This window comes from Lemur catta, chromosome 6, assembly GCF_020740605.2.
Source record: "Lemur catta isolate mLemCat1 chromosome 6, mLemCat1.pri, whole genome shotgun sequence".
NCBI lineage: Eukaryota > Metazoa > Chordata > Mammalia > Primates > Lemuridae > Lemur > Lemur catta.
Window position 1 is genome coordinate 30,912,015 of NC_059133.1, and position 27,621 is coordinate 30,939,635.

The 27,621-nt window shown below is 33.8% G+C and overlaps 1 protein-coding gene across 1 annotated transcript; it reads left to right on the forward strand.

The window, feature by feature from the left end:
* RASSF9 (Ras association domain family member 9) lies at positions 1 to 27,564 on the forward strand. The gene is made up of 2 exons (XM_045555217.1): positions 1 to 445; positions 26,147 to 27,564. The coding sequence occupies exons 1-2, from the start codon at positions 399 to 401 to the stop codon at positions 27,405 to 27,407; spliced, it is 1,308 nt and encodes a 435-aa protein (XP_045411173.1). The 5' UTR covers positions 1 to 398; the 3' UTR covers positions 27,408 to 27,564.
* The last annotated feature ends 57 nt before the right edge of the window (positions 27,565 to 27,621 follow it).

The following is a 27,621-nucleotide window of genomic DNA, read 5'->3' on the forward strand; positions in this document are numbered from 1 at the left end:
CATGGGTATTGCCATGCCTGTGGGGTTGGCAGTTCTTAAAGTTGAGCTAGTCTGTAAATAACTGCAGAACACAATAGAGTCCCCCTCCCTTCCTCTCTCTTCTCCCTCTCTCTCTTTTTTTCTTTTCCTGCTTCCAAACGCCTTCTCTGAGGCTGAAGCTGGGCAGGTCTCCAAAGGTGCAGCCGCCACAACAATCCCGCAGTTAAAAGTTAAGCAGCAGTTGCACAACTTCCAGCAACTCTCTCAGCGGCTACTAATGAGCTGAAAGCCAGGAACATCTGCGGAGGTGAAGAGAAAGCTGCTAGCGCTCCTCCTGTCACCCTAGAAATCCAGCTGTCCCCACCCCACCCCCAGATCACTTTAAGATAGCTCCTAATTATTCACTTGCCCGGCAGACCATGGCTCCTTTTGGAAGAAACTTGCTAAAGACTCGGCATAAAAACAGGTAAAGTCAAGCGTGTGTGTGTGTGTGTGTGTGTGTGTGTGTGTGTGTGTGTATGTGGGGTGTGTGTATGTATGTGGGGTGTGTGTGTATGTGTGTGTGTGTGTGTGTGTGTGTGTGTGTGTACACTGGGGACCCTTCGTGTGAAAATATGCGTTTTGTTACAGTTAGATTGTGATGAAAACTGCTTTGGGGGGCCAAAGCTCTAGGAAGTTAGGCCGGTATGAATACCCAGAGAATAAAAATACTGTCCCAGTATTGATGATGGCAGTGGCCATCTCAAGGATCGCAGAAAATAATGAATATTTTTGAGTCCCCCCTCCCCCCGCTCGCCTGCCTTGACCAGTCCTGATTCCACAGCTAGCAACACCAATTTCTTTTTTTATTGCCCTGAACATTTGAGGGTAGTAGGATGCCAAGTGTCATTTTGCTTCAGACAAAATGAATATTACAGAAAGGGTTAAAATTTTGATGTCATGAGGATATAACTAGAATTCATAGTCACTAATTAGAATGAAAAACACACGGCTGCTAATACAATCCAGAAACAATGCTTTGGCTCCCCTGAGAGTGGGGCATTCCTGAAACTTGGAAAGCTCCCAAAGTGAAAATACTATGTAGAAAAACTTTGTGTGAAGTGATTCTTTTGAAAATCTTTGGGAACTGTAGGTGGTTTAGGCATTAAAAGAGAATTCAAGCAGCTGTCCTCCCTAAGCTTTATTATTACTATTTTACTTTTCTTTGATTCGTTATTTCAAGCCTGAAATACCCAAAGTACAAATAAATGTACTTAAAACACATATACAGATTTTTTCTTGAGCCAGTATATGTGTTTCAGTCCTAAATATTTTATTTACACCTCAGATGTTACATTTTTATGCCAAAAAATGTGGGGATAATTTTAGACATGGGCTTTTTTAAAAAATACATTTGTTTTGGCATAGGGTCTTTTCCACCACTCTTCTCTCAATCATACCTGTTTGTACTTGTCATAATTTGCTTAGTGTAAGTTTAGAAGGATACAATTACTTGGTAGGAAATAATATAGTTAAAGTGTCTGCATGACAATATAGAGTGATACAACTTTAAAATAAATCTCCATACTTTATTTGGTGCATAAATGTCTACTTCAAAAATTCTGTTATTAACTCTATCCAAATGTATTCATGATTAAGTTGACTAAATTTCCTTAAGAAACTAAAACAGCCGTAATAAATACTGTAAAACTTTTGAAACCAGTTTTATTTTCTAATAACTTTATGATATATTGAAAATATGGTATTTATGATAATTATAGGTAGTGAAACTATCTTTATGTTAAAATAAAGTAGTTTGAGTATTTTAATAATATGGTAGTGATGGTTATCAAAAATAGATTTGTGTATTGTGTTTTAATGGTGGCAGTGTATTTAAAAATATTCCTTCCAGAAGTGTCGTTCTCCCTACCCCCCCAAAATTCTGTTTTTTAGATGATTTTATGTAGCACTATTTTTGTAGCACTATTTTGGCATTTGTTTAAATGCCATCAAAATATATTTTTAAAGAAACTTTAGAAAAGTTTATGGTTTTATAAAACAAGCTGTGTTTCTGGCATACTAACAGACCTCCTCCCTACCCAGTAGTTTTTTTGTTTGAGTTTTTTTGTTTTGATTTCTTTTGTTTTATTGCAATTCAAGAACTCTGTCATTGGTATGCCAAATGACAGTGCAATAAAACTTTGCATGTAACCCTGTGAGTTTCCCTCCACTTTCGTTTTATCAATTTTGCCACTGCCCTGTGTCCTTTACCTGTAAAACTACCTTTCATTCAAGGAGGTGAGTATACAAACATTTTTTAATATAACATTTACTATGCAAAATTATAAAAAGATGAAAAGAATAATAAAAATAGGGAGTTTAATAGTGATTCAAGTTTCTCTGAGAAAATGAAATGGTGCTTCTGGAGGATGATGCTTTATTATGAATGCAAATGTTTTGGCAAAGGCGGTAATAGTGAGAATGGCTGCTCTAATAACTGAGCACTTTCATTTACAGATTTGTATTTTTCCAATCTTTAAGAAAAATTTAAGTCATATTATTGAAATAGAATTAATGTATTTTGTGTATTTGTTATTGCTATATATGAGGTCTTTTGTTTTTTCATCTTATCAGAGCTTAAACTACAGGTGAAAATTAGTTACATATTAAGTTTACTCATTTCATTTAGCTGCTTCCCTAAATGATTTGAATAATCACACTCCAACATACAGAAACCAGATGTCTTTCCTTAAATGATGAGTGATTTATTCTTTCATAGAAAATGTGACTGATGATAAGGTAGCTATCTGATAAGAGCCAATACATTCCTCAAAAGACAAAAAATATATATATATTTATATATTCCTTATGGAATGTACAGGAAGAATTTGAGTGATATATGTATGCCTTATGATATATAATTTAAACAACAACAACAAAAACTACTTGAGCATAATTAGAGCTGTATTAACAGAAAAAAATATGGACTGCTAGAAGGAATATTGGGGATTTGAGATCATAAAATTTTGAGAATTTGCCGAATTTTTCTGCATGTTATTCTCTGTCTGTCCTTTCATTTTTGTTCACTCTTGTAGTGATATTTAATGCCCCAGGATTGAACCTCATGACATAGTTCTGAAATTGTTCTCACAATAAATGGATATTTGAGAGTTTTAGAGAAAAAACAGTATGCAAATGAAAATATGAGGCATAAAAACTTTTAGACGGACCATAAAGTTTGGAGAGGGCAGGACCATAACTTTCTAGATACCATTATTTTTTCATGTGTAGGACAGTGTCTAGCACGTGGTAGACCTGCAATACAGTTATTTATTCAATTTTGTAATCTAAAATTATAATTTGCACTCAAACTAGAAACATAGTAATTATTTTATTCTCTATTCATCATGTGACACCAGCTGGTATTTATTATGCAAAAGTGAATATTTTATAAAGGATTGGTTGATATTTAATATAATTCAAAACCTAAGAAGGTAGACAATTATAGGGATTTGGACACCAAGCTAATTTCACCCTACTGGATAATTTTTTCTGAATTTTAAGGTGCATTTAATTCAACAATTTAGGAAATAGTCTTCAGGAGATTTGAGAATAATACATGGTCACAAAATGATTATATTTGGGCATATAAACTTTTCAGGCTTTTTCATTGCAAACTTTCATGAAGCCAATATAAAATTCTTTATGTTTGCAATCAGAGTTAATCTTTCAAAATTTTCTAATTGTAGTAATGTTTAATTAGAAGAGTAGATTTCAGAGGATCTATTGGTCTTAGGAGAGGGATTGTTTACTTTGGTTCCAGAATAATTGAAAGTTCTGTGACTGAATCCCAAGGATTGATGATGCATATCTTCTTAATAAGATTTTTTTCAACATGAATAATAAAATTGTTGGAGAATCCAGATAATTTTTCAACAAGCTATTCACATTTCTGAATGTGTTTTCAGTAGGCAGTCACTGTTTCTCACATAAAATCCAAAAATGTAAATAACATAATCGTTTCCATTTGTGAATATGCTTGTCTTTATATTAGATTATATTTTCAAGGTAAGGATTGTTGTAAAAGTTAATTTTTCTAAATAACAATCAGGAACTTTTCTAAAAGTTCTAAAAACGAATGTCACTATAATGCATTTCGGAATACTTGGTTGTGAGACATGATTTCTTGGTATTTTAATTACTAAAATTTGTGGGCAGAGAATTGGTTGGTACTTTTACCAAACCTTGCTAGAAGCAGAACATTGCCATAGTGAAACAGTGTCCCATATATTTGATGAAATAGGAAATGAGAATTGTTCATGTAGGTGATTTGTAATATAAAAAAAATGAATATAAAAATATCTAATCCACTTAAAAAGGCCTTTATAATTATTATGTACTATTTAGTCTTCTGGCTTTCCCTGGAGTCATTTCAAGCCTCTCCCTTGGCTTTTACTAAACATATGGATATATGTCTGTCGGTCACAGGCTATAGCAGACATCCTTGTAATATTAAGGTAAAATTAAAATGCTTCCCCAAATGTACTTGTAATGAATATATTAGAAGTGTTACAGCTGTATTGTTCTATAACTGATACATAAAATTTGCTGTTGAGTCAATTATAACATATCTGGCCAATTTTTTAAAAACCAGGCACATTACATTGCTACCATAAGTAAATCATTCAATGATTGCTTCACAGGAAGGAAGAATTAAGTGTTAGGGTTAGGGTAAAAGTTGCTGGCAAGAATGATGTCTTCTCTCTGTATTAGATGTGTGGTAACTTATGAATTCTGAAAAATTAGATATTATCATGTACTATTTTGTATACTTTTCCAATAAAGATTTAAAATGTTCTCACGATTGGATTGAGAAGTGCCAGATATTTGAGTGTGTAAATCTTCATAGTTCTCAGGAGCTCCTGAAAGAGATTTCCTCTGATGATACCTGGTAACTTAAGTAGTTATTAGTTGGCAGCAGACAGCCCATTAGGAACAATGACTGGAATGCTTTATCCCTGGCAAAAATATCCTGAGAGCAGTGGCAGGGATGAAATGGAACTCTAGGTTAAAACCTGAATTAAAACTAAAAAAAAAAAACCCTAAGCCAACTTTCACACTACTATATAAGGTGTGGTAATGTACCAATGCATGACACATGTCTAGGTGAGAAGTTCTTAAATGGATCTTTTGGCAAAAAGTTTTTAAAAATTTGAAGCTGGTTAACAATTTTATTTAGATAATGTCTTTATGGGGTGATCTGCATAACTTTAAAAGTTTATTGTTATGTTATTTGATTGGTATGTAGTTCCAGGAGATCTGATGATAGCTCTAAATCACAAATGTGTGGCTCCATTCTTTTGATTACAGGTCTGAAAATGAAGAAAGAAAGTTGATGTAGGGAAGTGTGGTTTGCCTCTTCCAGGTGTATCTGGATACCAGTCCTTGACAAGGAATTTCTTTGTCTCTAACATATCAGCTTTCTAAAATGAAACCTCATGATATCTGTACCATGTATATGTCAAAGGAAAAAGTTCTGCTTACTTCTGGGTTCTAATGACTTACAGTTGCTTAAAGATTTTTTTAAGACATCCAAACAAAACACTGGCCAAATACAACATTGTTTTCTTAAGAGTTAATTATTTACTATTATTTTAATAGATTGTGATTCCTTTCCTGTGGAGCCTGTTGTAATACTACACCTTACAGAGAAAGTTTTGAGTATTTGTTGGATATAATTGAAAGCAATTACTAATGTAAATGATGACCCAAGTACAAAGTGTTTACTTTATGTGAATAGAACAGAGCCCTAGGAAGATGTTTAGCACTGGCAGTGATAAGCAAAATAAGAATAAGAATGATCAATGGATATTAAATGTGCTGATAAACAAAGAAAATTGTCTTCAAAGGTTTATATCTGCAGGCTAGAATGCCCTCTGCTTTTATAAACAAAGTGACTTAAGCATTCTGTAAAAATGTTTTTTATACACAATTCCAGCAGGTACCTCACCTGTCCTTTTTCTTTCCAGATAAACAAAGAGTAGGTGCTCGATAAATATTTGTTGATTGAATACAGGAACTCAAAATATACTCTCAAAATACACCTGGTCCCCATACCCTACCTGGATCAGAGTAGTGGATCAGTACCTTTTTGTTGAGTGGATGCATGAGTAGCTTAAGAATGAATCCATAAATGCAAGTTTGACTTCTCATCTTCTCTGTCCCTAGGCTCAACTCCTCGCTTTCAAATGGTGAAGGGCCATATCTGATGAATAGATGCTATAAGAGACTTTACCAAGCTTCCCATAGAAAAAGAAATCAAGGAGCATGGTCACTCCCTCTCCCGGGATGCTCTTACCTCTCCCCTCGTGTCCCTTGAGCACAACCATGTGTGCATATGAGTAAAGTGATGGATGATTGTGCATGGTTACTGCAGACCCCACTGCAGAATGTGGAGCACTTCCTCTCTTCTTTTGAGATACAAAAGAAATATGGTTGGAAATATTTGTTTTCTCACAAGGGAAAGTGCTCGAAATGGGCAGAAAAATATTTTGGCTAAGAATTCCAGCTCACCAGTCACATAGAGCTTAGAACATATCCCAGCTATGCTGTTACAAGTTTTGTGCCCTGGGACAAATATTTAATCTTTCTAATACAAAAACAACAACAATAATAATACGCAAGGGCAAATCCAAATTTTACAATGTGTATGTGGGGGGGGTACCCTTTAAGTAAAAAAACTTGCAAGTATGACTTTTAAAAATTTGCTATGGTCATTTTGTGACCTTGAAAGGTAACTATACAAATGAGGGAGTTCAGATGCTTAAGCTATATTAACTAATGCTTTTTATAACTCTATGTGCCAGTCACTGTTCTAAGTGATTTACAGAAATCAACCCATTTAATGCTTAAAATAGTGCTGTGAAGAAAGTACTATTATTTCCGCTGTTTTACATGGAAGGCAACTAAGACACAGAGCAGTGCAGCAATTAATAAGTGACAGACACAGGATTCAAATCCATGCTCTAAGCCATTACCCTGTATGATCTATTTAGGATTTCATTTTCTTATCTTTAAAATAGAATTAATCCTAAACCATCAAGTGTTTGGATTAAATCTGATTATATATAAAATACTTAACACAGTCATAGGACATAATGAAAGCTCAATAAATATTCACTCATTGTTCAAGTCTGTTAGATTCAAAATGTTATACAATTTATCTAAGTTTTGAATGTTTAAGCACAGTGTGATATTTTGGGCTTTGAAATCCCAAACTTGACACACTAGAATTTCTGTATCATCACTGATCTCTTTCCTCTCCAGTTATAAAGAGATAGATTATCAATTACTGAATGTACATAGAAATGAGTTCTATAAATGTTGTATAGAACTACCTTTGGGTCTTACTTGAATTCTGACAGATTTTATGTTTTATTCTTACATCCCTTTTGAGTCAAATTGTAAGACCAGTAATGATTTTGCAATACACAGCATAGCATTGTATAGGGGCTATGTCCTTATGTGTCTTTATACAGTTTTGATAGAGAGAAAGGATATATAATTAAAATATTTTATTCTTTTCTTTATCTTATAAAATGAGAGCTTGAATTAGATCTTTAAAGTCCCTTTCAGGTCTGAATTTCTATGATTTTAAAATATCCTCTACAAAGTACAATTTAATTTTATTGTACTGATTGTTTACTTCTTCAAGGTAACTTTAGAAATAGAATTAAAAGAAGGAATTATGTGCAGTTTTATTTTACGTAAAACATGATGCGTTGCCACATAACCTCCACCAAGAGACGTGACATGGTGAAAGTCAAATGTGTTTATTTCCACTTACAATAAAAAAGTGATTAGTTTATGAATGATAATGTCTAATAATTGTTGAGTGTTTACTGTTTGCTAAGTACAATTCTAAGTTTAGCAACAAAGATATATGAATGTAATGAATGGCTATCTTTTTATTTTATTTCTTTAGGACTGGTAAACTGTATATTTGGTACTGTGCCAGACATGCAAAGACACAACCCCATTCCTGAGAGATTAAACTCCTAATTGAGCAAACAGCACTATAGTTAAATAGTTCATGCAACTACTTTTTTTTTTAAAATCACTCTTCCATGGGGAACTATCTTTGACAGGGAAGATAAAATCACAATCTTTGTAATACAATTAAGAAAACGAGAGTATAATCTCTTCAAGTTGTGGAAGCCTGTTCCACTAGAGTAGGTGCTCAATACATGTTGTTGATTGTCTGTAAATAGAAGTATATAAAGAGCAGTAAATGGAGACAAAGGAAAATAAAAGCAGCAGCATCATAATTAGGTAGCAGTTATTAAACTCCCACAGGTGACAGGCTTGGACAGGAGAATGGAATGCAATAAGATGCACAAAATGATGTAGGAGGGGGCTGAATCACACAGAGCTAAGACTGACTCACATAGGATAATCAAAAGGGAAGAATCCAAGAAGCAGGCAGCAATATGGTCAGTTCGGCAAGAATCCATAATTTTGGATGGGTTGGTAGAAAACAGTATTTTACAACTGAAGTTACAATGGAAACGTTCCAAAAAATTTTAAGAATATGTTTATATAACAGTGTCAGACTTAGAGTCAATTGTAGTTGACTGCTGTTCATTCTCATAATCATACTAAATTGGTCAGTTTATCAGATCATGGAATTGAGTCATTTTAGCATCTTATGAGTCTTTTAAATTTTAATTGCATTAATGCAGACAGTGGTCCAACTTCAGCAGATTTTTATGTTTAGTAATTATGGTGTATATTTATAGAGGTTTTGTGTCTGAGGTCTATTAATACTGTAGTGTATGTTTGCTGTTCTCAACCAATGCCTGGGACATTTTGTAATTGCCTCAAATACCTTTAGTTAGTCTAATGCTCCTTTATTTACTCTGCCCTCTTTAAATCCCTCTGGAATTCTCTGCAGTTATAGTTAACTGAAGGTACTTAGCATGCAGTAGAGGAGAATTAGTTTTGGGGGACCACAGTCTTCCACAGTAATGCCTGTGGATGCCTATTTTTAGCTCTGCATACAAGACCTCACATTTGCCTGGAAACTAGGAGAGATATTATTGAAAATTCATGGATATTTTCATGGGGTAGACATGTAATAACTACATTTTTATATGAAGAAAAGTGTTGCACGTAATTAGAAAAAGTACTTAAGAAGCTACAGTAAACCTTTGAGACAGTGCAGGAAACCAGGCGCGTCATAGAGATGTACCACAAAGTATTCACCTTCGTTTCTTCACTGCCTATTCTTCTACTTTAGCAGTGAAAGCCCAGGAATTTCTTCCTAGAACTATCAATAATAGTCATGAGAGAGACTAAGTTGCTTTTTAAAAACTACTGATCATTTTTAGTGGTTCTGCTTCTAATTAGGGGAACTTGCTGTAATCACAATTTAGAGGATTAAGTAAAATGGTGGCTTGTGAAAATAATGCTTTACATAGTGTGCACATACTATAATATTGCTTTTTAATCTATTTTAGCATATAAGAAGAAAACATTCATGAGCTATCACACTCTGTCAGATTTACTATTTACATATATATACATACACATTTATATACACATGTATATACACATATATACATGCACGTGTGCACACACAGACATATATAAATAATTTTCCCTTTTTGAACTCAAGATGATGGTTGATTATTTTTAAAAATCTAGAAATATTAGGTCGGGTGCGGTGGCTCACGCCTGTAATCCTAGCACTCTGGGAGGCCGAGGCGGGTGGATTGTTTGACCTCAGGAGTTCGAGACCAGCCTGAGCAAGAGCGAGACCCCGTCTCTACTAAAAATAGAAAGAAATTATATGGACAGCTAAAAATATATATAGAAAAAATTAGCTGGGCATGGTGGCACATGCCTGTAGTCCCAGCTACTCGGGAGGCTGAGGCAGGAGGATCACTTGAGCCCAGGAGTTTGAGGTTGCTGTGAGCTAGGCTGACACCACGGCACTCTAGCCCGGGCAACAGAGTGAGACTCTGTCTCAAAAAAAAAAAAAAAAAAAATCTAGAAATATTAAATACTAAACTCTTGGGATACATTATACAAGATAATGATAAATCAGATATGGATCATGTTTTTAAGGAACTTGCTAATTGACAGACAGACATACATAAACAATTAAAATATAAAGCAGGTATTTTAAATGTCATAATAAAATATATGTATTCAATAACAAGTATTTATATATATTGTAGTATGCACCAAATGTTATTCTAGATGTTAGGGATAAACTAATGAGAGAGCAAGTGAAGGTTTCTACTGTCATTGAGTGTATGATGCAGAGGTAGACAAACAATACAGAAACAATAAGTGAATAAGAAATTTCATGTAGTGATTACTATTAGAAGGAAAGAAACCAGAATGCTGTTAGGCAGAGCGTAAATGGTCTGGGAAAAAGAGACTTTTGAGTTAAAACTGGAACGAACAAAAAAAAATCAGGCATGTAAGGCTCTGGAAAAAGATTCTTTTAGCCAAATTGAGCAGAAAGTATAAATGAAGTCAAGGAGATGGAATAGGGCTTTGACTAGTGAAAGGAAAGCAAGAAGACTGTAGGGGATATATAAGGGACCTAGATGGGGTGTAATCATTTAGGTATTTGTGGATATTAAGGCATGTTGATTGTACTTTAAATGCAAGGGAAATCCCTTGAAGGGCATTAAGCAGGGGAATTATATGATCTTATTTATATATTTTTATTTTAATATTTTAATAGATTAGGGAGTACAAGTTGAATTCCATTTATTTATGTTTTTTTAAAAGGTCAACCCGGCTACTACACGGAGAGGTAACTGTAGTAGAACAAAAAGCAAAAGATAATGACTAGTGTGGTGATAGTAGAGAAGGAAAATAAGTGACAGAATGGATACACTTTGAAAATAGAACTTACAGTGTATGTACTGGGTGAGGGAAAAGGAAAAATGAAACATGATTCTGAAGTTTTTGACTTGAACAACTGTCAATGGTGGTGGTAAAAACAGAAAGAGATTTGGAGAAGAATGCATGGGAAATTAATGATTCTGCTTCAGCCTTGTTATGTTTCAGATGCCTAGGAAATATCCAGGTAGAGGTGTCCAGTAAGATATTGGTGGCTGAAGCTCAGGACTAGAGATGTAGATGGAGTAGTATGGTAAGGTGATAAGGAGAGAATAGTTACCCTCTGCAGGTTTCACAAAACAGCAGTTGAGCTGGACTCATTTTAAATGAGAAGCAAGATTTGCGTACGAAAAGATTTAGGGAAGAGAACATTGCAGGTAAAGTAGAAACAGAAGGAAAGACAAAGTGTTTGGCATGGTAATGTCACTGAGTTTTGGAAACACCAAACGGATTACTTTACTTTTTAATTAACTTAATTTAATTTTGTTTTATTTTGCAGTAGGAATCATTAAAGGGCTATGAGCAAGAAAATGACATGATTGTTATGCACCATAAAGATGAATGTGGAAGAAATATATAAAAAATCTTGGAGGGAGCAGAGAAAGAATGTTAGTGGGCCACTTAGGGGAGAGTTAAAGAGATCTCTTACATAAAAACAGAAGAAGGATAGGAGTCGCCGTGGAGGCAGAATTTATAGGAATACAAAACTCAATGCGTGCGGGCCATATCAGGATGGAAAAAAGAATCAATGATAACTACAGTTTTGGTTCTGAGTAACTGGAAATATGCGTGTCATCATAGAGGATGGGAAAAAAAGGCAAGGATAATTTTGGGGAGGGAAGAACATCAGGGTGAAGAGTGAAAAACTCAAGATGTCATTTGAATGTTTCCAAAGATTCCACCTCCAAACACCTGGTGTTTGGACACACTGCACCTGAGATGGGACTGTTAAAGCAGCCTTTCTTCCAGCCTACTCTCATCCCTGTTGACGTCCCTATGGGGCTGATTAATATGGAGACACTGCACCTGCAATGGGGCTTTAAAGGCAGAACAGGCGGGTTTCCCAGTCAGGGCCTTCAGGCTGACTAATCCTACGTTAACCCCACTCAGGCCACATGAATCAGCCAGCCTTTTAATGATCCTTTAGTCATTGCCTCTGGTTGAAATGACTTCCAAACATGGCTACTATTTCCCCTATATTGTAAGTTTCTTCTGTATAAAGATCATGTTATTTTACCTTTTCATTTCCTAGAGAACTGTACACAGAATACTTGTATAGATACTGAAGTTCAAGAAACATTTTATGATTTAAATAAAGTGTAGATTTTTAGTGTGTTAAATTATCTAGGTCAGGAGTTGTCAAACTTTTTGCTCAAAAGGCCACATAATAAATATTTTACATTTTCCCAACCATAATGTCACTGTCTCAACTACTCTGTCATTGTAGTATGAAAACAGCCATAGACAATGTATAATGAAATGGGCATGGTTGTGTTTCAATAAAACTTTATTCATAAAAACAGGTGGTGACACAAGTATAACCACCAGGCCCCTAGTTTTCAGACTCCTGATCTAGATTACTGATGAGAAATTTCCTTCATTTACCTCTCTGCAACCTCTTCTCACCCTCCAATCAGAAAAAAGCATTTAACACTCTGTATTAGGCATTTAAGCTTCAAAGATGAAAGACTTAGTCCAGAATTTGACTGGCAAACTAGCAAAAAAAAGCAAGCATTATGCAAGGTAGAAAGTATTAATACTGAGTGTCCTCTAGATTCTGTAAAAGCATCACAAATAAGCATGTTTCCATCTGGGGTTGTGGGATTGGGGTTATTCTGAGAAGGTCAGGGAATTTATCTAGATGAAGTAACATTTGAAGCAAAGGAACAGTTAAACAGAGAAGGGGAAAAAAGTGCTTCAGAACAAGGAAGCAGGTTATAGAAAAGCCCAGAGTCAAAATAAAACCATGGCAGATAGAGTTCAATCAGTCTACCAATTAATAGGGTGATATATATGACAGCAGGTTGTTCTCAGATCTGTCAGAGATCAGCATCAGCAAGAAGTTAAGAATGGCTAACTCAATGTATTTATTAATGAATGCTTGGCTGTGAGTTAGAAAGATCAGATCATAGAAGGAATCTCGGGAGCAGCTGAGAGAGAGAAAGAAGAGAGACAATATGATTTAAAATGAAGGACTTGGGAAATCATTTAAAGATTTTAATCAAGGAAATTATAAAACTTTCTTGTGGTTTAAAGAAAAGGTAGTCTGGTAATATTATGGGGCAAAAATGTGAAGAGAGCAATATTTTATAATACAATGTGTAAGAGCTTAATACAGTGATATATAGTAAAAGAGAGTTGTCTGAATTGTAGTGGTGGTGATAGATCTGAAGGCAGATATTTGGGGCATGTAGGAGAAAAAGTAAAACAGACATAGTGACTGGTTGTTAGAGGAAGGAGGCACAGAGGTTAAGTCTAACTAGACCCCTAGTTTTCCAGTTTGGGAGATAGGGTGGGGGGATAGTGATTACATTCAGCAGGATGGAAAATCAGGCAGTAGAATAGTTTGGAATTTTAAAGGAGAAGATGATGAATTAGATTTGGTAATTAGACTTGGGTCAAATTTGAGGTGCCTGTGGATTATGAAAATACAAAAAATACAAATACCAAGTAAAGATGGAAAAAAGGAAATTGAAAAATACGGGTCTAGAGCTCAAGAGAAAAATAATTAGATTTGGAAACTATTCTCATACAATTTGGTGAGTGTTGTGGATATCATCACAGTCACCCAGAAGAATGTGTATAGTGAGACAAGAAATGAGTCATAGAAACCTAGGGGATGCCAGTTATCACTTAATGCATAATAAGACACCCCCACAATTAGTGGCTGAAAACAACAATTTATTAGTTTCATGATTTTGTGGGTTGGCAATGGAGATTCTTTGGCTGATTTTAACTGGGCTTTCTCATGAGCACTGATTGGTAGGGCAACTGAGTTGGTTGGGTCTCTCTCTATTTCCATATAATCTTTCCTCTCAGGCTTTTTTATCAAACGACAGTCTCAGGACAGCATCCCAAAAGGAGGAAAACAGAAGCTACAAGGCTTCTTGGAGCCTGGACTCCAGAACTTGTGCAACATTGTTTTTGTACCATTCTATTGGTCATAGCATGGTCTATTCAAGGGGTAAAGAAACAGATTCCTCTTAATGGGAGGAGCTGCAAAGAATTTGTGGTCATGTGAGTCGTATTCTACATGACATCAACATCTATTGAATATGTGGAAGAAGCAAGGTCTGTGTGAGCTGGGAAGAAAAAGCTAGAAAAGTAAAGGAAGAACCACACAAGAGTGGCATCATAGAAGTCAAGGAAAGGAGAACTGCAAGAATGGGAGGAGGTGGTGACAACACGTTATATTACAAAGAGGTCAGGTCAGATCAGTACTGAATGTGGCTATTGGGTTTGGCAGTTAAGGGATTCCTGATAACCCTAAGAAGAAGTTTCTCTATGGGCTGAGTGGAAGCAGAAGCCACTTTGTGGTGAGTTGGAGAGTTCCTGGAAAGTGATGTACTAGAGAGAATGATCATGGATTGCGATTTTGTGTTTGTGCAGGAAAGATCCTTGAGGGGAATGTTGGTCAAATGAAGGTTGTTACAATATGGCAAGATAGTAGGAAAAAACAGAAGAAAAGCTAGAAAATAAAAAGAGTTTATGAAGGGATAAATTATGAAGCAAAGTCCTAGAGAAGGTATAAAAAGTAAAATTCAGAGCCTATTAAAGAGGTTAAAACCTTGGGGAAAAAAATGGACATGGAATACTTTTGATATAAATAACTGGTATTTTTCTCCTATCAATAATGTGTTCAAGTATCTCTCCTTTCCCTTAACAAAATTGCATGACGGTCCTTGGTATACTTTTGTTTCTACAAGCTATTAATTTGTTTTTGCTCTTTAGGTAACATATTTGTGGTTAATGTGAAAAGCTGATTATTTTAGATGAAGCTTCCAATTGGAAGGCACATTTTATTGCATTTATTATACAGTATGTTCAGAAAATGAAAATGAGGGATAAAGGAGCTCACCTTGTGTTGTCAGTTATCGTACTGTATAATTCAAATTCTTGCATATCTCTAATGCCATTCAAATTTACCAGCATATCTCAGAATACATTTAGAAGGGGGAGGGTAGGTAGCTGCAGGCAGATACAAGCTTAAAATCACCATCATTAGGAAATGTCTTTCACTAAGAAGGCAAAACCAATCATGGATTTGACTATCCAAAGGGAAATAATGCTAATAATTGAAATGACCATAGCTATCACTAAATAAAATATTCAGGCAAGGCAACTTTTTTAAATAAATACATTTATGCTTTGTTATGAAATATTTCTATGCAAAATACAAATCAGTAAGAACACTTTAGGTACTTGCCAGGTGCAGGTAGTACTGGGAAGTAAACATTAGAATTTCCAGTGAGATTAGATATTTCTCAGCATTTCATCTGGTAAATACTGCATGTTAAATATTTACATTTTGATTATAATCAATTTCCGGAATCTGAACTATGAGCTTAGTTTACTTAACCTCCAGTAGTCTCCAATACACATTCTTTACACATTCCCTTCCCTTTTCTCTGTTTATGGGAATTATGTACCATAGCTACCTTGCAGTTATGGAATGTCTAGGGTTTTTTTAATTCTGCATGATGGGTTTATCTTCCTAGAAAATTAAACTGACATTAGTGAAGCACAAAACTAGTAAATATATATGTATACACAAACACACACACACAAACACACACACAAACACACATACATACACACATATATGTCAAATTTTAATTTTCAGGATAATTTTTTCCTTTTATTTTTATTTTTTAATTGTTGCAGGTCCTAATTTTTCATAGAACAATTGATTTTCTGAAGGACTCCAATTTTTAAACTATTTTAATAAAAATATTAATGGTTTGTGTTTGGAGGAAACCATATTCATAGCATTACTTTTTATGCTTCATGCATTAAAACAATGATTTAGATTTTCTTAGCAACCTAAGAAAAGATCGTATTGTATTGTATTGTATTGTATTATTTATGGGTGAAAGTTCTGTATTCATCTCTTTCTATGACTACAGCTCTATGATCCCCAAAAAAATTCTACTTCAGAAGGATTTGCCACACACTGAGTAAAATTAATCAGAGTTAGTTTGTAGGCCAGAGCTACCTCACCATTTGTCTGCTTCAGTAATTTTAATTTTGCTTACACTTTATTTTGTATGCATGTATGAACTTCAGAGAAATACAATCAAACTATCATTTAACATGGCTATTTTTAATGCCTAGCATATTTGCTTCACTTAAAATGCCTTTGACTTTCCCGAGGTGATCATGTTTTTGGTATAGAAAACAGCCAAACAAACTTAAAATAGAGTTAATGGTTAATGTAGCTTTTAAAGGTTGAACAAGTGAGGAACATATCATGTTTTAGAACTTACTAAAAACAAATAGAACAATTCTCTGAAACTTAAAATAGACCTGCAACTCTGTCCTCCATTGTTAATTGAATATGTATTCTTTTAAAATTTATGTTTTATATAAGAGAACCCATTATGTTTTATAGAATTATGTATACTCATTTGTTTACATAAGAGAAATACTATTTTGATTTCTTATTAATAAATACTGGTGGCTTTGTTTTGAAACAAATGATGTTTTGTTATATATAGTAAAGAAAATAGCTGAATTTGTGTGTTGCAGATATTTCCTGCAAATAATAAATTTTGTGAAATGTTACACCAAGCAAGTCAAATAAGTTTAGGAAATAATATATGCTAGAATTCTTTTCTTTCTCTTAAGGTTTTATGGTGTAACATTAGCATATTAAGTGTTCTTGAAATTCCTAAACAAACCTCTTTCACTGTGTTTATCCAGAGGTTCACAAACTTTCTCTATCAGATGCCATCTTGTAGATATTTCAGGGTTTGTGAGCCATGAGACCTCTGTCTTTCAATTACTCAACTTTGTCTTTGCACCATGAAAACAGCCATACTCTGTGTTTCAATAAAAGCATGGACATTGGAATTTGAATTATATAATTTCCATAAGTCATAAAATCATTATTCTCCTTTTGATTTTTTAAAACTGCAGTCCCCAACCCCTGGACCATGGACCAATACCAGTCCGTGGCCTGTTAGGAACTGGGCAGCATAGCAGGAGGTGTGCAGCCAACAGGTCAGCGAAGCTTCATCTGTATTTACAGCTGCTCCCCATTGTTCCCTTCCCTGCATAAGCTCCGCCTCCTGTCAGATCAGTGGTGGCATTAGAATCTCATAGGAGTGCGAACCCTACTATAAACTGCACATGTGAGGGCTCTAGGTTGCGTGCTCCTTATGAGAATCTAATGTCTGATGATCGGAGGTGGAGCTGAGGTGGTGATGCTAGTGCTGGGGAGCTGCTGCAAATACAGATTATCATTACCAGAGAGGTTTGCATAGTAAATGTAATCTATACTTATTCCTTCATTCATCTGTAAAATGGGCATAACTGTAGTACATCACTCATTGGTTTGGGATGAGGATTAACTGAATTAGAACATGTAAAGCACTTATAACAGAGCATAGCACATAGCATTCATTAAACATTAGTATTTTTAATAGTTTTGTTAAAAATTATATATATAGAAAAAAGACTATATGGAAATAATTAAATATTATCTCCAGGTGCTAGAATGAATAGGTCATTTTCAACTTTCTTATTTGAAATCTATATTTTGCTAATTTTTATGATAAACATAATATAATCAAGAATAATTAAAATAGTAAAAATTTGTCTAGTATATGAAAAAGCCAGTAATCAAACAGAGGCATCTGATTCCTTCCATTCTATTACATTATATGTTTTTGGGTTTCACAATACCATGGAAATGAGAAAACTTTGCCTCTTGGAAACTTTCTTTAACCCAATTTAAAAAATAGTTTTAAAAATCTGAATTGAATACGCAATTCAGTGTTTTAATCAGGCATCTAACAGGCATCTACAAAATAATTTTATAGTTGCTTTTAAGCAGTTGAAAAAATTAAGAGTCTCTGTATGACAAACTTCCTGATTGCCAAGAAAGTCAATTACTAAATATTACATTGGTAGACAATCTTATATGTATTGACAATATACCGAAGTAGGTGATAAATAATCTATTGTTTTAAATTTTTCTTATGATACCATAATGGCCTTTTTTCTCAATAACTTCACTTCTAACTCTGATTTCATATCTAGTTTCAAAAAGACAACTTAGTGAAACATTATTATATTAGACTGAATAGAAAGTTTATCAATGGTATAATTCAATTCTAACTCATTTATCCAAACTTATTTTTCCCCACTTACTAGCCAAGGTTAACATTGAAAAGCACTTAATTCCTTGTGCCTCAGTTTTCTAATCTGTAAAATAGATTTAATAATAGAATTTGGTATGGTTGTGATGAAAATTAAGTGAATTTAATTAAGTGCATAAAGCAATTAGAACAATGGCTGGTGCATACTAAACATACAATAAATATGAAATATTATTAACCAATGCATTATTTACCCATTCTCCATATGTTGTTGAAAAGTTTCATTTAGCATATAAATCCTCTTAAATTTATGAAGAAGATATCATTTAAAAGGCAAAACCTAAATAATGAAATAGTTGTAGAAGAATAATCAGGCATATACATACATTTTCAGTAAAATGTGCCTCATTAGTATAAGCTTAATCAAAATTAGAGAGTTATAAATCTGTTTTTGGCTCATCTTTGATCCAAAGTATATGCTAATGATTTTTAAATTGTCTCTTATTAGGTAAAGAATTATTTTATATTGGTAGCATACATGCAAAAAAATTGACTAGTTGAAACTGGTAAAAAAATATTGTGGGACAGACTGGAAAATATTTGTAAAATAATATTGTTAACTAGGTAGTAAGTTCAGTAAGGTTGCTGAATAAGAATACTAAAAATTGGCCAGGCGCAGTGGCTCACGCCTGTAATCCTGGCACTCTGGGAGGCTAAAACAGGCGGATCGTTTGAGCTCAGGAGTTCGAGACCAGCCTGAGCAAGAGCGAGACCCCATCTCTACTAAAAATAGAAAGAAATTATATGGACAGCTAAAAATATATATAGGAAAAATTAGCCGGGCATGGTGGCACATGCCTGTAGTCCCAGCTACTCGGGAAGCTGAAGCGGGAGGATTGCTGGAGCCCAGGAGTTTGAGGTTGCTGTGAGCTAGGCTGATGCCACAGCACTCTAGCCCGGGCAACAGAGTGAGACTCTGTCTCAAAAAAAAAAAAAAAGAATACTAAAAATATTCCACTCTTCTTTGTGTTAAATAATGAAAGTGTTAATTTTTTTATTGTTGTTAATAACCTGTATTTATACAGTATAATTTTCACATTTCTCAAAGTTCTTTTACTCTTTGGTATTTGCAGGAATGTGAGAAATGTAAGTTAGACACGTACATTGCAGTACTACAGTGAAGGGTACAGAGGATTAGAAGAAATGATTTGTCAGAATTCAGAATGTCTATTAGTGATAATTAAGATAAAATCATAAATTTAAAATTTCAAGTCTAATTGTTCCTGCTATATATTTTTGCAAATATTTAGAAATGAATCTCATCAATGTTTCAGGGAAAAACAAATTTAAGGAATTAAATAAAAATGAATGTGGTAGCATTATGAACATTTTAAAATTTTCTTCTGTGTATATTAATATTCTTCAAACATATTTTGTGGCTATAAACAAGTTTAAAATAAACACAGGTGTGCTAAGCAACAAAACAAAATAAACCTTAGGGTATTTTTAATATTATCAACTTTAGTAAAGTATTAAAAACACCATACAACTAAGAATGGTATATGCGTGAGAAATGTCATAAATGTATACTGCATAATTACAGCTGTCATATAATGTGTTTAGAATGTGTAATAAAATCTGTTGAAATAATGTTTCAAATTACCTTTAATTCATTTTTCAATAACTAAAACATAGTAAAAGATAATCGTGCAAAATAATTATGTGTTAGTGAGAGTCATAGTTTAAAAATGACTAAAAGAACAATTTTTTCTTTTGTTAGGAACCATTCTTGAAATAGACGAACGAGTTCAAATTAAGTCCAAACACAACTATAATCTTATTCAACTTTTCAACACACATTTCATTGTAAAATTTCTCAAGTTTTATTGATTGTTATGTATTTTAATCAGAACCAAAATGTGAGATACCTACTTAGCATTATGTAAGGCAGTATTTTAAATTTTTATTTATTCATTGTTTTTACCTGTTAAAGTGGACATCTTGTGAATTTCCTTGTTATAAATGATGATCTAGATAACTGATCCAAATCTTTCTTTGCATATCATTTATTTAAGAAACTTTATGAATCATAAGATATTCGGGATACTAAGTACTATAGTTTGATGCCATGGCCCAACTACATTCTGACTTATGAAATTTCATATCTGCTTGCAAATTGTAGGCATGAACAATTATCAAATTAACCTAAAATTCCAAACTGAAAGTGGAGTGAATTAAATGTGACTGGGGTAGTTATTTTATCTTTATAAATGTACAACTTTCGATGCTTTTACTCTATAATGAATCACAGAAGTAACAAATTTTCAATCCAGGAAATTCTGATTTTATAACCAGTATTAAACAATTTTAACTAACCTATACTTGCAAACAACTATAGTATTCCTACGTAGCCTTCCATCAGGACATCCACCGGTTGGTTACTCCCTCACAGATTACCTAGTGAGAACCACTCCTGGAACCACCGTACATATCACCCCTACTATCTGCCTTCAATCTCTTTGTCCCCATTCCCTTAATATTACAAACCCAGATACATTAGACTCTCTCAATACTTTATACTGGATATTCAAATGGAAGAATGATAGAGTTGAAGGAAGGCAAATTTATACTTAACCTAAAAGCATTCAAACTAGGAGTTTGATTATACAGCAGGTAAAAAAAATAATTCTATAAAGAAAAATACATTGAGTTCCAAGCAAGTAATTTAAAAATTACTACAGTAATATAATCAGTTCATAAAAATGAGGAAATATTTGTAATATTTGTAGTCATAATGGCTATTGTAATTTATTTTCAGGGAATAGTTGTAGGTTAGCATGTATTGCCAGATCCAGAAGGAATGCTGCTACTTCCTAGCATTGGGACTTTAGGCAAGTTACTTACCCTCTCCTTGCCTCAGTTCTCTCATTTGTAAAATTGGGATAATATTAGTAAAAACTACATACATAAGTTCTTAACTTTAGGGATGCATAAAGCCAAGAAATGTCTAAAATAAAAATAACTTCATTGGATTGGAAATAGTATCAACCAACATATTTCCAATACACAGGAAAAAATTAAGCTAAGCTATTAAAAAACCTTGAGTGAGTAAGAGCATAGTCTTGTAAGCTGAAGAAAATAATATTAATCAAATCTACAGGTTGTTTATAAATGAAACTAAAACATTGGGATAATAACAGAACATAGAATTGAATTATTGGCATATGAGATTTTATAAATTAAAAAACAGAATAAAGCTGTATGAGTTTTCATTTTTTGTGTGACTACAGTATGTTATCTGGACAGTTTAAGATCTACTGAAACATTTATCTGCTCACCTCCAACACACACAAAAGCCAAGTAAAGCAAAGCCAAACAAAACAAGCACTTTTAAGCATGCAGTATATGTACATATTTATATTTTGAAATGGCAGTGCCCTCTTGCATTAGAATTGGAGGTTATGTTTCTCAACTACTAAATTTGAATCCATTAGGTAAGAACTGTTTGTTACATTATATTACATAACAAACCAAGTTACTTAGTCTAGGTTTGTATTTTTAACTTTCTGTTTTGTTTGTGTTTGTAGATGTCATTATTTCTACTAAATGGTAAATTTCCAAAGGTTTGGAAGGTAACATTTTATTTAGTCCCAGATCTAGTGTTAAATTCTGTATACCAGATGACTAGGTTTGCATGGGGCTGTAACCAAATGAAAACAATTATTTCTATAAAGTAATAATTATTTAAGATTTCTAAATTGGTTTAATTTTGAAGAATATTTATTCTGTATTCTCTCCATAGTTTTGATTTGAATGCTCTTTTTAACTTTATGAAATGATGTTGAGGGTCATAAATCTGTATCAGTCTAACATTTGGGTACCACCAGTATAATACAGAGCTTAGCACTAGAGCTGACACTAAACAGTGTCCCCTTCTCAACCCTAGCACTGTTTTTCACAATAAGCCAGAGACCCTGTCTTATAAATCATGCATGTTTTTGTATCATACAAGTTTCCCATGACAGTGTTAGCCGCAGAAGAGGTGCTCAGCAAATATTTGTCAAATAAATGAATAGAAACTCAGAGCCATATTATAAAATAAATAAAGTTTTCAAAGTTCTAAGTCTCATAAAGTAGACTCTAGACATAATGAAGCATATACTAGTTGTGGAAGACTTATTGCCTATGTTCTATAATGAATAGCTATTACCTTTAAAAAATATGTTCAGTCAAGTGGCAGGAGTTTTGAATATTATTTGGTTTGAATGATAGTTGTAAAAATTCCTCAAAATATTTAGAAATAGCTGACCTGGGAAAATACAAGGATATTTAGGGCAGACCTGAAAAAATTTAAAAGGAAAAGAAAAAGAAAGATTTGCAGCCAGTCAGATTGTGAGGTTGTTAATAAAGGCACTAATTTTTTCATGTATAACAATCAATGTGCATAATGACTGTTAATGGCTAGTGCTACATTGTCCACATGAACTGAAAGCTAGCAGATCTCCGGGGGAAGCCCACAATATTTAAGACTTTGATCCCTCCAAAGTAGGAAGGATTCTAATGGGAGTGTAGGGGGTCATGGAATTATTGGGGCATTGCCAGGTACAACATTATTATTATGATGCTCTTTAAAAGTCTTGTCTGCTTCCTGTTTCCCAGTCTTCTTCACAGCTCTAATGTAGGCCTGAAGAATTTATAGGACATGTGTCATCCCTAACTACAGACCCAGAACCACTGGTTTCCAACCAGAAAAGAGAACAGGACAGAGGGACTGCTCTAAGGAGACAACAGTAAGGGCTTTTGAATATAAGAGAGTTTTATCAGCTAAGGGAGATCCCAGGCCAGCCAAAAACCCTTTATTACTGCATCAGCTCAGGAATGAGATTGATTTTTTTAAGGCACAGAAGGTAACAATTCCTGTACACTTTTCTCCAAGGCTGGCCATTGGGAAGAGCCCTTCCTTGAACAATTGTGTGCTCTAATGGGGCACAGTGTGTCCACTGCTATCCTATCAAAGGCTAATTCATGTTATAAAGGTATTCGTTAAAAAGTAGTTCATTTGTATCTAATTTAATCCGTATGTCTAAATTATCAAATTTATGAAGGTGTTTTTATAGGATAGTGGTTACAACTGCAGACTCTGGAGCTAGTTTTCTTGCTTGCGTTTGAATCCCCACTGCATCACTGTGTGACCTCAGGCAAGTTACTAACATTCTCTGTGCCCCAGTTTCTTTATCTGTAAAATGGGGATAAAATTATTACCTACCTTCCAGAATTGTGACAATTAAATGACTTCATACATGCCATAGATTTGAACAGTGCCTGGAACATTTTTGATGTTTTATGATTGATAGTTTCTATCTTTAATACTGTTTATTATTTTTTTAATTTTTATTTTAAATTATTATGGGTATAGAATAGTTGCATATTTTAATAGGAATTTTTTAGAGTTTAACTCTAAACACTAAAAAATAACATAAAATAAACATGTCCTTTGTTTTAACATAATAGATATTTGCATTATGTTATAAAGTTGATAATTATGACAACTATTTAAGTTTGTCATTTTTACCATTATTTAAAAAGTTTATATTGAAATTAGTGGTAATTTAACATGCAGTAAGTGGATAGGGAATGGTTTACTGCTTTTCAAATTATTCTATTTACAGTAAGTAAACCAACTACAGGGTGTAAAAAAAGTTTATATTAATTTTGAGTATTGTATATACATGATTAAAACATAAAAGTATGGAATTATTTAGAGCTTACTAGCTTACTTGTGCCATATAGGCATAACACAGACATAGTTAGTATCAGTTATTTTGAGAACTTACTTGCTTTTGTTTAACATATATTTGTGTATTATTTCTCTGCTAATCAGAATATAACAATAACCTTACTATCCTATAATTTAACCTACTCTTTTGCTGCACAGAATTATTAAATGATGAATTTTAAACATTGTCAAAATATCTCATTTACTTCAAAATATATTATTCCATACTGAGTCATTAAATGCAAAGTATTTTATAAGAGAATCATAATAATCACTTTTTGAGTGGCTTTTTGAGTAATCACTTATAAAATTTTACTTGCTATAATTAAATACTTAAATTTTACTGGATACTCTTTGTTAAAAACTGGACATAATCTTTTATGTTACATGGTATCATTTTTTTATTCTTTGACCTTTAGTAATCACTTTTTGAACTTAGGAGAGTCAGTAATCAAAGTATAATAATTAGCTCATTTAAAATAAAGATAATACCATAGAATTAGTCATTCTTGCTACTAAACCATAAATACTTTACATTCTAAATGTTTTAAAAAGATTCTAGAAGCCAGGGAAATTTTCTTTGGTATGTGCTTCATGGAGTCGTATGCTTTGATGGTACTACATAAAGTGATAAATGATTTTGACTTAACTTTCATAACAAGCCAATTACTACTCAAAAATCTTATGTTACCATAAATCATGTGGCAGTATAATTCATTTCACATCATTAATTTTTAGCATTCTTTTAAAGATACATTACAAAAGACACACTCAATTTGATGTATAGTCATAAAGGAAAATATGATCTTAAAAATTCTCCAATAGGTTTAGCCTAGAAATCATGGAATTTCTCCTGCTTTTTTCACTGCCTGTTTTTTTCCTCCAGAAAACTGAAAACTGTTTTTTTCCCCCCACTATCCCTCTATAGCACAGAGAAAAGTACTATCAAGCCCATATACATATGTATATATACACATATATGTGTGTATATATATTTATATGTGTATATAAATATGTGTGTACATATATATATGTATGCTAACTCTGATCACTTTTTAATATCTGTACTGCTAAAACCTAGTTCAGGAAATCATCATCTTTCTCCTAGAAAATCTGTAATAGCTTCCTGCCTCTACTTTTTCCTTTTTTTACAGTCTATTTCACAAAAGCCAGATATATGTAAAGCATAAGTTAGATTCTCTGCTTCCTCTGCTTAAAACTTCCTAATGGCATCCCATTAAAATTGGAACAAAGCACAAATGCCATATCACGGACCGCAAAGGTTTGCCTTTCTCCTCAACCTCCCTTGCCTGTTGTTTGATTTCTCCCTCCCATCAGCAGCAACTCCAAACTCCGCTATCCTCAGCCTCTAACTACATTCACATTATGCTGTCCTTATACTTCTGTTCACTCTTCCTGAAATTCATCTCTTAGATCTCTGATTGCCTCTTTTTGATAATTTATGTCCTTATTCAAATGTCACTTCCTTAAGGTAGCCTCTCCTAAACATTCTAAAATAAAATAGACCACCCCTCTTCCAAGTCCTTTTGTATCCCTTAATCCAGTTTCATTTTCTTTATAGAATTTACTACTGTCTGGTATTATATTAGTTACATATTCATGTCTGTGTTCCTTTTTGTTTATTACTGTATCCTTATTATTTTCAGATATGTTTAGCACTTAGTTGCTATGCAATATTTGTTCAATGAAAGAATGACTGTTTTCCATATTGAACTATCTTTGACAATATGACTTTAGTATCATTCCACCCTACCTACATATGCTTCCATGGTCCTTTTCTAGTCTGAAGGCTTTAACAAAATTAGTCTTACTCTACTTCCTCTTGTTCATCTCTTCTTTGATTATTGTCTCAACTCTAGCAGTTATAACTGTGATTATATTGTGTCTAACTTCAAAAATAAATTAAAATAGCCTCAGTTATCTTTGATGGAAATTTGCTCTTTTCAGAGAACACTAGGAAATAAAAAGGAAATTAAAATACTTTCTATGGTTTTTTTTTCCTTGCTGTAAATCTTCTTATTATGTAATCTCAACATCAAAATGTCTTTCTTATGAAGGGTAAAATCTAGAAAGGGTATTAATGTTAAACCATCTTTCTGAGTTTACAAAGGTGATGACAGAAATATAATGTGCTTTGTTTTTCTTTCAGATCTCCAACTAAAGACATGGATTCAGAAGAGAAGGAAATTGTGGTTTGGGTTTGCCAAGAAGAGAAGATTGTCTGTGGGTTAACTAAACGCACCACCTCTGCTGATGTCATCGAGGCTTTGCTTGAGGAACACGAGACTACATTTGGAGAGAAAAGATTTCTTCTGGGGAAGCCCAATGATTACTGTATCATAGAGAAGTGGAGAGGCTCAGAACGGGTTCTTCCCCCACTAACTAGAATCCTGAAGCTTTGGAAAGCATGGGGGGATGAGCAGCCCAATATGCAATTTGTTTTGGTCAAAGCAGATGCTTTTCTTCCAGTTCCTTTGTGGCGAACAGCTGAAACCAAATTAGTGCAACACACAGAAAAAGTGTGGGAGCTCAGCCCAGCAAATTACATGAAGACATTACCACCAGATAAACAAAAAAGAATAGTCAGAAAAACTTTCCGGAAACTGGCTAAAATTAAGCAGGACACAGTTTCCCAGGATCGAGATAATATGGAGACATTAGTTCATCTGATCATTTCCCAGGACCATACTATTCATCAGCAGGTCAAGAGAATGAAAGAGCTGGATATGGAAATCGAAAAGTGTGAAGCTAAATTCCACCTTGATCGGGTAGAAAATGATGGAGAAAATTATGTTCAGAACGCATATTTAATGCCCAGTTTCAGTGAAGTTGAGCAAAAGCTAGACACGGAGTATGAGGAAAGCCAGATTCTGGAGGACCTGAGCGAAAGTGATGGAATTGTACAGTTGGAAGAACGACTGAAGTATTACCGAATGCTCATTGATAAACTCTCTGCTGAAATAGAAAAAGAGGTAAAAAGTGTCTGCATTGAAATAAATGAAGACGCAGAAGGGGCAGCTGCCAGTGAACTGGAAAGCTGTAATTTAGAAAGTGTTAAGTGTGATTTGGAGAAAAGCATGAAAGCCGGTTTGAAAATCCACTCTCATTTGAGTGGCATCCAGAAAGAGATTAAGTACAGTGACTCATTGCTTCAGATGAAAGCAAAAGAATATGAACTCCTGGCGAAGGAGTTCAACTCACTTCATGTTAGCAACAAAGATGGATCCCAGTCAAAGGAAAACAGAGGGAAGGAATCCCAGGTTCCCAACAGCAGTGGGGAGGTTCCTCCCTTTACTCAAAGAGAATTGAACATGTATACAAACGACACAGACTCGGACACTGGTATCAGCTCCAACCACAGTCAGGACTCGGAAACAGCTGTAGGAGATACGGTGCTGTTGTCGACATAATACGAATGGGCTCTTTCTGACCTGCTTTAATGTTGTCCATGTTTTTTTTAATTTAATAGGAAACTTTATTTTAAATGTGACTTTCTGAAAAAATGTAAATCATGTTACAGTATTCAGTAGTTAATAAAAGCTAGAGAAATTTGTTCTTCATTTTTAATGTAAGATTTCCAACGGGGCTTTATTACAAGCTCAGACAATGAACTATTTATTAGGA

What these genes read in the sequence shown, in the direction of transcription:
- RASSF9 (XM_045555217.1), top strand. Translation starts at nt 399, where the DNA reads ATGGCTCCTTTTGGAAGAAACTTGCTAAAGACTCGGCATAAAAACAG. An exon ending in AAGACTCGGCATAAAAACAG is followed by an intron (nt 446 to 26,146) that starts GTAAAGTCAAGC and finishes TTTTTCTTTCAG; the next exon opens with ATCTCCAACTAAAGACATGG.